The sequence below is a fragment of the Erithacus rubecula genome (assembly GCF_903797595.1).
Source record: "Erithacus rubecula genome assembly, contig: scaffold_697_arrow_ctg1, whole genome shotgun sequence".
In the NCBI taxonomy this organism is placed as follows: domain Eukaryota; kingdom Metazoa; phylum Chordata; class Aves; order Passeriformes; family Muscicapidae; genus Erithacus; species Erithacus rubecula.
In genome coordinates, this window is record NW_027635642.1 from 1,979 (window position 1) to 14,444 (window position 12,466).

The following is a 12,466-nucleotide window of genomic DNA, read 5'->3' on the forward strand; positions in this document are numbered from 1 at the left end:
AAACCCCATCCCACCACCCACAAACCCCATTCCACCACCCCCAACACCCCCCAACACCCCCCAAACCCCCCCCAAACACCCCCAACCCCAATCCCACCACCCCCAAACCCCCCCAAAACCCCATCCCATCACTCCCAAACACCCCCAAAACCCCATCCCACCACCCCAAACCCCACCAAACTCCATCCCACCACCCCCAAACCCCCCCAACACCCCCCAAACCCCCCCCACCCCTCACCTCTCGCAGACTCGCACCGTCCAGGCGGCGATGATCCAGGAGGAGATGCTGAACACCAGCAGCACGGTGCCGGGGCAGATGGTCATGAGCGTCTTCATGACGAAGCGCGTGTTGAAGTTGATCTTGTTGAGTGCCCCGATGCTGCGCGACGAGGCGTCGGTGAAGAGCTTGCTGTGCAGCAGCATCACCCTGCCCAGCAGGTACAGCCGCAGGAACATGGGGATGGACAGCACGATGTCCACGTCGGCGTGGGCCACCGAGGCCGCGTAGGTGAAGGCCAGGCGGGCGGTCCAGGTGAACAGGTACTGCCCGGGGATGGGGTGGATGGCGCACACCAGCAGCTCCAGGGCGATGAAGAAGACGCGCTCCGAGGTCATGGCGATGCGCCAGTCGTCGGCGCCGTTGTCCACCATGAAGAGCTGGGGGGATTTAAGGTATTAATTGGGTTTTTAATCAATTTAATTGATTATATGTGTTGGGTTTCTGGTAGGATTTGAATTTGGGTTCTCAACTGAAGATGGCTTTTTTTATTGATTAAATGCGTTGAGTTTCACGTCCATTTGCACCGAGGTGGGAATTCGGTTTCTTCATTGGAGTTTTCCGGTAGGGTTTTATTTGGATTTTTAACTGGACTTGTTTCCTTTTTAAATTAATTACAAGTGGTGGGTTGGCAGGACAGTTTAATTTGGGTTCTTATATTGGAGGGTATTTCTAACTGATTAAATGCAGTGAGTTTGTGTAGGGTTTGAATTTGGTTTCATAACCTCCAGAGCGATGAAGAAGACGCGCTCCGAGGTCATGGCGATGCGCCAGTCGTCGGCGCCGTTGTCCACCATAAAGAGCTGGGGGGATTCAGGGTCTTAATTGGGTTTTTAATCAATTTAGTTGATTATATGCGGTGAGTTTGTGGTCAGGTTTCAATTCGGATTCTCAACTGAAGTTGTTTTATTTTTATTGATTAAATGCGTTGAGCTTCCCATCCATTTGCACTGGGTCAGGAATTTGGTTTCTCAGCTGGAGTTCTGCGGTAGGATTTTATTTGGGTTCTTAATTAGGAGGGCATTTTTAATTGATTAAATGCGGTATGTTTGTGGTAGGGTTTGGATTTGAGTTTTTAACTTAAGTTGGTTTTTTTATTGATTAAATACGTTGAGTTTCTTGTCCGTTTGCACTGGGGCGGGAATTCGGTTTCTTAATTGGGAGTTTTCCAGTAGGGTTTTTATTTGGGTTTTTAATTGGACTAGTTTTTTTTTTTTTAATTGATTAAAAGTGGTGTTTTGGCAGTAGGGCCTGAATTTGGTTTCTTAACTGGAGATTTTTTTTGGTTAATTGATTAATGGCCGTTGAGCTGGAATTCGTGCTCTCGATTGGAGTTGGGTTATTTTTAACGATTAAACGTGGTGGGTTTGCCGCAGGATTTTAATCTGGGTTCTCATTTTTTTGTTTGTTTGCTTTAATTTTTTTTTTTTTCTTTGCCTCACCTGGATCTCCCTGGCGTGATACATCACGATCAGCCCCAGCAGGATGAGCGTGGACAGGCTGATGAGACACTTGAGCGCAAACGAATACGACGATTCCTACAACACGGGCACACCTTAAACCCCCCCAAAACCCACACCCCAAAACCCCCCCCAACCCCACCCCATCACCCCCCAAACCTTGGTGTAGACCCCCCAGGACAGCTCCGTCTCTGTCACCATCACCACGATGCCGAACATGCCGAAAATCAGCGCGTAGTCGCTCAGGCGTTTGCGCTTCTCGAACAGGGCTCGCCGGTGCCCCAGCCGGTAGCCGATGTTCTGGTTCCTCCTCCGCTCGCCCGCCCGCTCCTCGCTCGCCTCTTGACCCGCTGTGGTGGCCACAAACGCGGCTTCTGTCGCCGCCGGATGGTCCGGGCGGGACACGAGCACCGGGAGGCGCGGGCTGGGGGAGGGGCGCAGCGGTTGCGTTTCCCCGTCCGGGGGTTGCGGGGTGCGGGCGGAGGAGCTCGGGGGGGCCCCGCGCCCGTGTCACCCCCCCATTGTGGCGACAGCTGCTCATGGCTCTGCTGGCGACAGCGCCGGGCGATCCCGCATGGCTCAGCGGCGCGGGGGCCACCTGCGCGACAGGGGACACCAGGGGGACACGGTGGGTGGCAGGGAGAGGGGACATGGGGACACGGGATGATGCGCGGGGAGGTGGGGGGGTGGGGACATGTCCTGTACGTCGGAACATGTCCTACCCATGGGGACATGTCCTGCCCATGGGGACACCCTGTGACCACAGGGACATGTCCTGTCAGTGGGGACATGTCCTACCCATGGGGACACACTGTGACCACAGGGACATGTCCTGTCAGTGGGGACATGTCATGCCCATGGGGACACGCTGTGACCACAGGGACATGTCCTGCCCGTGGGGGACATATCATGCCCGTGGGGGACACCCTGTGACCACAAGGGACATGTCCTACCCATGGGGACACACTATGACCACAGGCACCTGTCCTGCCAATGGGGGACACCCTGTGACCACGGGGACATGTCCTGCCCGTGGGGGACACGTCATGCCCGTGGGGGAACAACCTGTGACCACGGGGACATGTCCTGCCAATGGGGGACACACTATGACCACGGGGACATGTCCTGTCCGTGGGGGACACACTGTGACCACAGGGACATGTCCTGTCCGTGGGGGAACAACCTGTGACCACGGGGACATGTCCTGCCAATGGGGGACACACTATGACCACGGGGACATGTCCTGTCCGTGGGGGACACACTGTGACCACAGGTCCGTGTCCTGCCCACGAAGGGGACGCGTGGCGCTCGTGGGGGACGTGGCAGTGACGGGGACGCACCGTGACCACAGCGACACGTCTGCCCGCGGGGCCGTGTCCGTGTGTCCGTGTGTCCGTGTGTCCGTGTGTCCGTGTGTCTGTGCCCGTGTCCTGCCCACGGAACCGGTCCCGCCCCCCTCGCTGCGGACACGGACGCGGCCACCCCCCCCGCTCTGTCCCTGTCCCTGTCACCTCCCCGCAGCCGCGGGACATCTCCGCTCCCGAACCGGAACCGCAGCTGCGCGTCCCCGCCAGCCCCGGTCCCGCCGGGGGGCTCCGGTCCGGTCCCCCCGCCAGCCCCAGTGCCGCCGTGCCCGGTCTCGCCGTGCCCGGTTCCCCCCCACCCCGGTGCCGCCACCCCCGGTGATGCCGTGTCCGGTCCCGCCGTGCCCGGTTCCGCCACCCCCGGTGATGCCGTGTCCGGTCCCGCCGTGCCCGGTTCCCCCGCCAGCCCCGGTCCCGCCGCCCCCGGTCCCGCCGTGGGGGCTCCGCTCCGGTTCCCCCGCCCCCGGTACCTGCGGTGCCCCCGGGCCTGTGCCGGGCCCGGTCCCGCCGCCGGTGCCGCCGCAGCCCGAGCCGGTCCCGGGGGCGCGCGGCGGCGGCACCGGCGCGCCGGGGGCGGGGCTGGGGGCGGGGCTTTGGGGAGATGCAGCGATCCGATTGGTTCGCGCCGATCCCGCCCCCGATGATGAGACGCTCGCGCCACGCCTTTGGCCACGCCCGGTCTTTTGGCCACGCCCCCTTCGTGCTCTCCCGCCCCCCCCCCCCGCCCAAGCTGCACCCCAAAATTCATAAACCCCCCCGCCAATGGCCCCCCTCCAGTACAGCCCCCCGTCATCGCCCCCAGGGGACCCCAAAACATCTCTGGGGTACCCCAAAGCACCCCCAGAACACCCCCAGGGCACCCCAAAACAACCCCGGGGTACCCCAAAGCGCCCCCAGGGCACCCCAAAACATCTCTGGGGTACCCCAAAGCACCCCCAGAACACCCCCAGGGCACCCCAAAACAACCCCGGGGTACCCCAAAGCGCCCCCAGGGCACCCCAAAACATCTCTGGGGTACCCCAAAGCACCCCCAGAACACTCCCAGGGCATCCCAAAATACCCCCGGGGTATCCTCATGGTACCCTAAAGCACCCACAGGGCACCCCAAAACACCTTCAGGGCACCCCAAAACACATTCAGGGTACCCCAAAACAGCCCCGGGGTACCCCAAAGCACCCCCAGGGCACCCCAAAGCACCCCCAGAACACCCCCAGGGTACCCCAAAACAACCCCGGGGTACCCTCATGGTACCCTAAAGCAACCACAGGGCACCCCAAAACACCTTCAGGGCACCCCAAAATACCTTCGCGGTACCCCAAAACAATCCCGGGGTACCCTAAAGCACCCCCAGGGCACCCCAAAGCACCCCCGTACCTGCTGGGGCTCCCCGGGGCCGGCCGGGGGGGTCCTGGGGTCGTCAGGGGCTGCGGGCTCGGGGCTGCCTGTGCGGGTGGTCCGGGGGTCCGGGGGCCATGGGATTCCCTCCACGCCTGGTCAGGGGGACACGCGGGGTTAGGGGGTCCCCAAACCCCCCCCCGGACACGGGGCAGGGACCCCCAGAGCTGCCCCAGTTGGGGAGGGTCCTGCCCTGGCAGTGCCAGCCCGGGGGTGTCACCGTGTCACCTGTGCCAGTGAGTGCTGGGCACGAGGGGCTGTGGCACAAATGTCCCCATTGAATGTGGGGCTGTGACACACAAATGTCCCCGTTGCACAGAGCTGTGTCCCACAGAAAAACCCCATTGCACCAGAGGCTGTGTGACAGCAATGTCCCTGTTTAGGGGGGCTGTGTCCCACCAGTGATCCCATTGTAGGAGGGGCTGCATCCCATAAAAAACCCCATTGCATGAGGGGCTGCACCACAAAAAACCCCATTGCATGAGGGACTCTACTGCACAAACAACCCCCTTGAATGAGGGGCTGCATCCCACAAAAAAAACCCATTGCACCACTGGCCCTATTGCACCAACGACCCCTTTGCACAAGGGGTTATATCCCATAAAAACTCTATTATGAGGGGCTGTGACCCACTAAAAACCCCATTGCAGAAAGGGCTGCACCACACTAAAACCCCATTGCATGAGGGGTTACACCATAAAAAAATCCCCATTGTCACAAGGGGTTTTGTCACATGAAAACCCTGTTATATGAAAGGCTGCACCATACAAAAAACCCATAACATAAGGGGTCCTATTGCACCAACCCCATTGCATGAGGGATAACACCCTACAAAAACCCCATAGCACGAGGGACCCTATTGCACCAATCCCATCACATGAGGGGCTGCAGCACACTAAAAACCCCATAGCATGAGGGGTCTTATTGCACCAAACCCAATCCATGAGAGATAACACCCTACAAAAACCCCATTGCACAAGGGGTCCTATTGCACCAACCCCATAGCACGAGGGGTCCTATTGCACCAACCCCATTGCACAAGGGGCTGTGTCCCACTAAAAACCCCACTGAATAAAGGGGCTACATCACATAAAAACCCCATTTGCACCAGGGGCCCTATTGCACCCATAATCCCATTCCACAAGGGCTGCACCACACTAAAAACCCCCTTGCATGAGGGGCTGTGTCCCACTAAAAACCCCATTGCATGAGGGGCTGTGTCCCACTAAAAACCCCAATACATGAGGGGCTGCACTGTACCAAAACCCCATTGCAGGAGGGGCTACATGACACAAAATCCCCTTTCATGAGGGGTTGGGGGTTGTGTCACACACAAACCCCATTGCACAAAACCCTCCTGCAGGAAGAGCTGCCCCACAAAACCCCCCTGCCCAACACCCCATAACACCCCCAGACCCCAAAACCCCATCCCAGACCCCAAAACCCCATCCCGGACCCCATCCCAAACCCCACAACCCCATTGGACAGCCACCAATGTCACCAGCACAGGGACATCCACCAGTGACACCGCGGGACAGCCACCAGTGTCACCAGTGCGAGGACATCCACCAGTGACACCGCGGGACAGCCACCAGTGCCACCAGTGCGGGAACAAGCCACTAGTGTCACCACCAGTGCCACCAGTGCCACCCGCCCCCCGGTCCCTGGAGCTGCGGGGTCCCGGGGCCGTTCCCGCACAGCCGGGGCCGAACCGGGCCCGTTCCCGGAGACCGGGGCCGCTCCCGCAGAACCGGGGCCATTCCCGCAGAACCGGGGCCGAACCGGGCCCGTTCCTGCAGACCGGGGCTATTGCAGCAGACCCGGGGCCGTTCCCGCAGAACCGGGGCCGAACCGGGGCCGTTCCCGGAGACCGGGGCTGCTCCCGCAGAACCGTGGCAGTTCATTCCTGCAGAACCGGGGCCGTTCCCACAGAACCGGGACAGTTCCCGCAGATCGGGGCCGAACCGGGGCTATTCCCGCAGACCGGCGCTATTCCCGCAGAACCGGGGCCATTCCCGCAGAACCGGGGCCGGTCCTGCAGACCAGGGACTGTTCCCGCAGACCAGGGCCGCTCCCGCAGAACCGGGGCAGTTCATTCCTACAGAACCGGGGCCGTTCCCGCAGACCCGGGGCCGAACCGGGCCCGTTCCTGCAGACCGGGGCTATTGCCGCAGACCCGGGGCCATTCCCGCAGAACCGGGCCCGCAGAGCCGTTCCCGAACCGGGGCCGGTCCCGCAGCCCGGGGCCATTCCCGCAGAACCGGGCCCGCAGAGCCGTTCCCGAACCGGGGCCGGTCCCGCAGCCCGGGGTCACTCTCGCAGAACCGGGTCCGGTCCCGCAGAGCCGTTCCCGAACCGGGGCCGGTCCCGCAGAGCCGTTCCCGAACCGGGGCCGTTCCCCCGGGCGCTCCGAGCGCGGCCGCGCTCCAGCCCCAGCTGCTCCCGGTGCAGCCGCGGCCCTGGCTCCCCTCCAGAGCCGGATCATTTTCTCTCCATTCTGCCAAATTTATCGCAGGAAAATGGGCTCCCATTTCTTTTTAATACTCGGCTAGAGCGAGGAAAAATCCCGCAGCGGGCAGGGATGGAGGGGAAATGTTTCCTCCCCAAATCACTTCGGGGCTCTCCCCCCGAGGCTGTGCCAGCCCCTCAGCCCGGAAAAGTTTTTGTCACCTCAGCTGGGGGCGGGTGAGGCCAGCCCGGGCTGGGGACAGTGAATATTTCATGAAGCTCCGCTCCGTGGTGGTTTCACTCCCCTGGATGGCGGCGCTTCCATCTCCCCCCTCCCTGCCCGAGCATCCTCGGGGATGGATCCGCCCGGAATGGAAGGCGTCGTGTCCCCTGTCCCTGTCCCCATACCCTGTCCCCATTCCCTGTCCCCATCCAGTGTCCCTGTCCCCTGTCCCCTCTTCCCTGTCCCCATCCCCTCTTCCCTGTCCCCTGTTCCCATCCCCTGTTCCCTGTCCCCTTCCCCTGTCACCTGCCCTTGTCTCCATTCCCTGTCCCCTATCCCCTGTCCCTGTCTCCATCCCCTGTCTCTGTCCCCATCCCCTGTCCCTCTCCCTATTCCCTGTCCCCATCCACTGTCCCTGTCCCCTGTCCCTGTCCCCATCCCCTGTCACCTGTCCTTGTCTCCATTCCCTGTCCCCCATCACCTGTCCCGGTCCCCTGTCCCCTGTCCCTGTCCCCAAGGGACACCCCAACTGTGGCTCCATGCCCAGGGAGATCCTGCCTGTCCCCATTGTCCCCATGGCTGGACAGGGATGGGGACATGGCAGCTCCACGGTCACCGCGTGTCCTTGAGCCACAGCCACCACTGTCCCTGCTCCGGGATGTGACACGGCAGCAGGACACCCACGGCTGGCTCTGCCACCCCCCGCATGGCGACAGGGCACAAGGGGACCCTCGGGGTGGCGACAGCAAAGCAAGTGACACCGTCTGCGACAGCAGCGACACTGGTGGGGGGACCTCAGGACCCGGCTGCAGCAGCCGCCAGCGTCCCGGGGGTGACAATGGGGTGACAATGGGGTGGCAGGGAGGTGACAACAGGACCCCGCCGCCCCCCCGGTGGCCCCGGAGCTGCCTCGGAGCAACTGCAGAGGAGGGGAGGGCGCGGCTAAAAATAGCGGCGAGCGGCCCCGAGGCTCCCCGCCTTTGGGTGATTTATTTATTCCCCGCTAATTCCTGCCCGGGCATCACCGCAGGGTGGGGCAGGAATTTGGGGGGAGCCAGCCCGGTGGCACCGCGGGGTTCCCCGGGTTTGTGGGGTCTGGGGACCCTGAGGGCGCTCATGGCTGTGGGGTGACCCCGCTCGGGGCCACGGGGGCTCGGCGCCAGTCGCCACCGCGGCTCGGGGCTCGCCGGGGGCACCGAGTGCGTCAGACCCCCCCCCGCCCGTGCCCAAAAATCCGCCGCGGTGGCCCCGGTTCCTCCCGGCCCTGGCCATATGTCCCAGGCTGGGGAGCAGCTGGCGGTGCCAGCAGGAGCCCCCGGCCCCCGCAATCGCCGCGGGCGCGGGGCGGGCCGGGGGTGGCACCGCTGCTGTCCCCCCCCAAAGCAGGGCAGGGGGGCTTGGTGTGGTTTTTTGGGCTCGGTGTGGTTTTTTTGGGGGGCGCACAGAGCAAGGATGAGGTCACGCTGCTCCCCAAAAGGCAGCGGGATGGCTCAGCCCAGTCGTGCCATGGGGGGTGACAACAACCGCGACCCCCCCGTGTCACCCCCGTGTCACCCCACGGCACAGCGGGGTGCGGGCAGAGCGGGGGTGGGATTTCCCCACACAGAATCGAACCCGGTGCCACCCGTGGGGTGTCCGTGTGTCCCCCACAGCTCAGGGGGAGGCACAGGGGGTGGCGGATCCGCGGGGACCCGCGGGGACACGCGGGGACACCCGAAACTCCCCGGCCCCGCCGCCGCGCCGGGGAATCCCCGCCTGCTGCCGGGGTCTCCCCGAGAAAATCCCTCCGCAGAGCTCCAGCGGGACACCCAGAACTGGATTCGGGGACGCGGCGACACCCGCGATGTCCCCAGGGGTGGCAGAGACTGTCGTGATCCCCCCCCCCTACCCCGCCGCGACACCCCCAACCCAAGGGGGGAACCCCATCCCTCCCGCCGCAGCCGGGGACCTCCACCCTACCTGTGCCTGGGGATGGCCTGGGGGGTCCCGGGGAGTGCAGGGGGGGGGGTCTGGGCTCGCCACACCCCCCCCCTTGGTCGCCACCGCGCCGGCGTCCCCAGACAAAGCCGCCGCGCCGGGTTCTCCCTGCGCCTCCCCCACGCGCTCGGCTCCGCCGAAAGGACAAAGCCGCTCCGCCTGGCTGCCCCCACCGGGCCACCGCCGACCCCTCCCGGGGCCACCCGGGGGGGACCCGCCTGTGCCCGCCCCCCCCGGCATCGCCACAAAGCCCCCAGAGAGGAGGGACCCCCCCCAAAACTGGCACACGCCCCTGTAGAGCCCCGCGCCCCCGCGACAGGGCGGGGGTCCCCATGAATGAGGAGGGGTCCCCAAGGTCCCCCGGGTGCGCCAAGGTCACCGGGAAGGTGGCGAGGGGCGGGGAGACCCCCGAGGGTCCCCAGGGTCCCCGCATCGCCGTCGAGGCCTCGAGGGCCACGCGGTGCCAGGACCTGCCCGGAGCCCCCGGTGTGACAGGGTGTGACAAAACCGGGGTTCCCCCGATTTTGGGGGGTGCTGAGCCGGGTGTCACCCCGCTGTGCCATCGGTGTCACTCCCCTGTGCCACCCCGCTGTGGCACCGAGGCCACCCCTGCATTTGGTGGCCAAATCCGGGGGGAGCCCCGAGTGCCACCAAGCCCTCAGCCGCAGTCACGCCTTTGGTGACAGCAGCCACATTGTCCCCAAGGACGGGGACCCCCAAATCCCCTGTCTCCATCAGCTGGGGGTGCCCCGAGCAGCCGAACCCCGCGGGGAGGGAGTCCCTGATGTCCCCACACACCGCAACACGCCACAGACAGGACACCCCCATTGTCCCCACACCCGCAGAGAGGGAGTCCCCACTGTCCCCATGTCGCAATCACGTCCCCACACCAGAAACTCCGCAGGAACGGCGTCCCCCACTGTCCCCACACGGGCCCCCCACCCCCGGCAGGAAATCCCCATTGTCCCCACACCCACAGGGAGGGCGTCCCTGATGTCCCCACACCGCAATGATGTCCCCACAACACCAGCGCCGCAGGGAGGGTGTCCCCACACCCGTGTCCCCCCAGACAGGACATCCCCATTGTCCCCACACCCGTGTCCCCCCAGACAGGACATCCCCATTGTTCCCACACCTGCAGGGAGGGAGTCCCCCTGTCCCCACACCACAAACCCGGCAGGGACAGAGTCCCCACTGTCACCACACACCGCAACACCCCACAGACATGACACCCCCACTGTCCCCACCCTCGTCACCCCACAGACAGGACATCCCCATTGTCCCCACAGCCTCACGGAGGGAGTCCCCGCTGTCCCCAAACCCGTGTCCCCCCAAACAGGAGATCCCCATTGTCCCACACCCCCAGACAGGACACCGCCATTGTCCCCACACCCGCAGGAAGGGACTCCCCAGTGTCCCCTCCCTGTCCCCACACCCCCCCCCAGGACATCCCCATTGTCCCCACACCCTCAGGGAGGGAGTCCCCGCTGTCCCCACACCCCCACGCGCGGTGTCCCCCCCTTCACCGCTGCCACCCCCGGGGTGTCCCCCCCAAACCGTTGCCACCCCCCCCATCTCCCGCTCACTTGTCACAGCCCCGCGCTACGGGGACGCGCACCGGGGGGCGGCGGGGACGCGCACCGGGGGGCGCGGGGGCGGCGGGCGCTGCCGGCTCCCGGCTCGGCGGAGCGACACTGGCGACAACGGCAGCGTGCGGGGGAAGGGAAAGGGGGGGCCGGGGGCTTCCCCGCCCCACGCCCCCGCGTCCCCCCCACCGTCCCCCGGCAGGGCAGTGACCTTGAGACCGCGGCGCTGGCGCTGGGTGGGAGCCCGGGATATTTTTAGCCGGGCACTGTCACTGTCAGCGCGTCCTCATTGTCACCGCCGGGGGCTCCTCCTGCCACAACGCGACCCCCTCCCATCCCCCCTTCCGCCGCACCGGGGGACGGTGAACAGACCCCGGACACCCCGGAGACTCAGAAAATCGGGGAATCCCCCCCCATGGTGCCCCTTCCTCATCCCAAACCCTCCCCGGGCTCCCCCCCCGCCACTGCGCCCGCCAGCGGGGGGATTCCCGGGAATGCGGGGGGATTCCCGCGAGCCGCGGAGTTCCCCAGCACCGACAGCACCCCCGGAGCTGAGGGGGGGTCCCCACCCTCGAGGACTCCCCCAAAATTCACCCACCTTCCGCCAACCCCCGGCCTCCGCCGCGCTCGGGCGCTGCCGCCGCTGCCCATGGCCCGGCGGCGGCGACACGCGCGGGGTCCCGGTGGGTTCCGGTAGCACAACCGGGGGCGGGGGGCGAGCCCGAGCAGCGGCTCCGCGGTGCCGCCGAGCCCCTCCCGGCCCGGCCGTGCCTCGGTTTCCCCAGCGCGCAGGCGGCGGCGGCCGCGGGGGCTGCGGGCGGCGATTGCGGCGCCGTTGCGATGCCGCTTCCACACGCGCAGCCGCGCGCACCCGCCCCGCCGCCTCCCGGGGCTTCCCGGGGCTTCCCGGTGCCTCCCGGGGCTTCCCGGGGCTTCCCGGTGCCTCCCGGGGCTTCCCGGTGCCTCCCGGGGCTTCCCGGCCGCCGCTGCGGATAAATTCAGGCGCCTAATGGGGTCCCCTCGCCGCGCGTCGCTGCCATCGCCCACCCGCGGGTCTCCCCCAAAGCCCGTGGGGACCCTCCCGGTGACACACCGGGATCCCCCCGGTGACACCCCTGGATCCCCCCGGTGACACACACCCCGCCGGTGACCCCCCGGATCCCCCTGGTGACACCTCTGGATCCCCCCGGTGACCGCCCGGGAACCCCCCGGTGCCACCCCGGGAATCCCTCGGTGACACTCCGGGAATTCCCGAGGTGTCTTTGGACACCCCCTCCCCAAAGCTCTCGGTGTCACCCCCCGGCGGTGCTGGCGGTGGGGAGGGGGCGCGGGGTGACCCCCGGGGGAAGAGGGGGTGTCCCCCCCACCCTTTATTCCCGCAGCCCCTCCCGCGGGGTTGGGGACACGGGGGACACGGAGGGGGGGCAATCAGGGGGGGTTTGGGGGGGCAGGGGAGGAGGTTTGAGGGGACAAAGAGCGGGGGGCGAGGGGGGAATTGGGGTGTGGATTTGGGGTGTGAATTTGGGGTGTGGATTTGGGGTGTGAATTTGGGGTGTGGATTTGGGGTGTGGATTTGGGGTGTGAATTGGGGTGTGGATTGGGGTGTGAATTTGGGGTGTGAATTTGGGGTGTGAATTGGGGTGTGGATTGGGGTGTGAATTTGGGGTGTGAATTTGGGGTGTGAATTGGGGTGTGAATTTGGGGTGTGAATTTGGGGTGTGGATTTGGGGCGTGGA

At 65.1% G+C, this 12,466-nt stretch overlaps 1 protein-coding gene across 1 annotated transcript; it reads right to left on the reverse strand.

The window, feature by feature from the left end:
- Positions 1 to 234: 234 nt before the first annotated feature.
- On the reverse strand, positions 235 to 11,573 carry LOC306816587 (small conductance calcium-activated potassium channel protein 1-like; the record flags this gene model as incomplete). Its single annotated transcript, XM_079333012.1, is given in 6 exon segments — positions 235 to 657; positions 1,720 to 1,815; positions 1,897 to 2,232; positions 2,234 to 2,335; positions 4,476 to 4,591; positions 11,329 to 11,573. Coding segments are annotated over 4 exon segments (900 nt in total). The 5' UTR covers positions 2,279 to 2,335; positions 4,476 to 4,591; positions 11,329 to 11,573.
- Between the last annotated feature and the right edge of the window lie 893 nt (positions 11,574 to 12,466).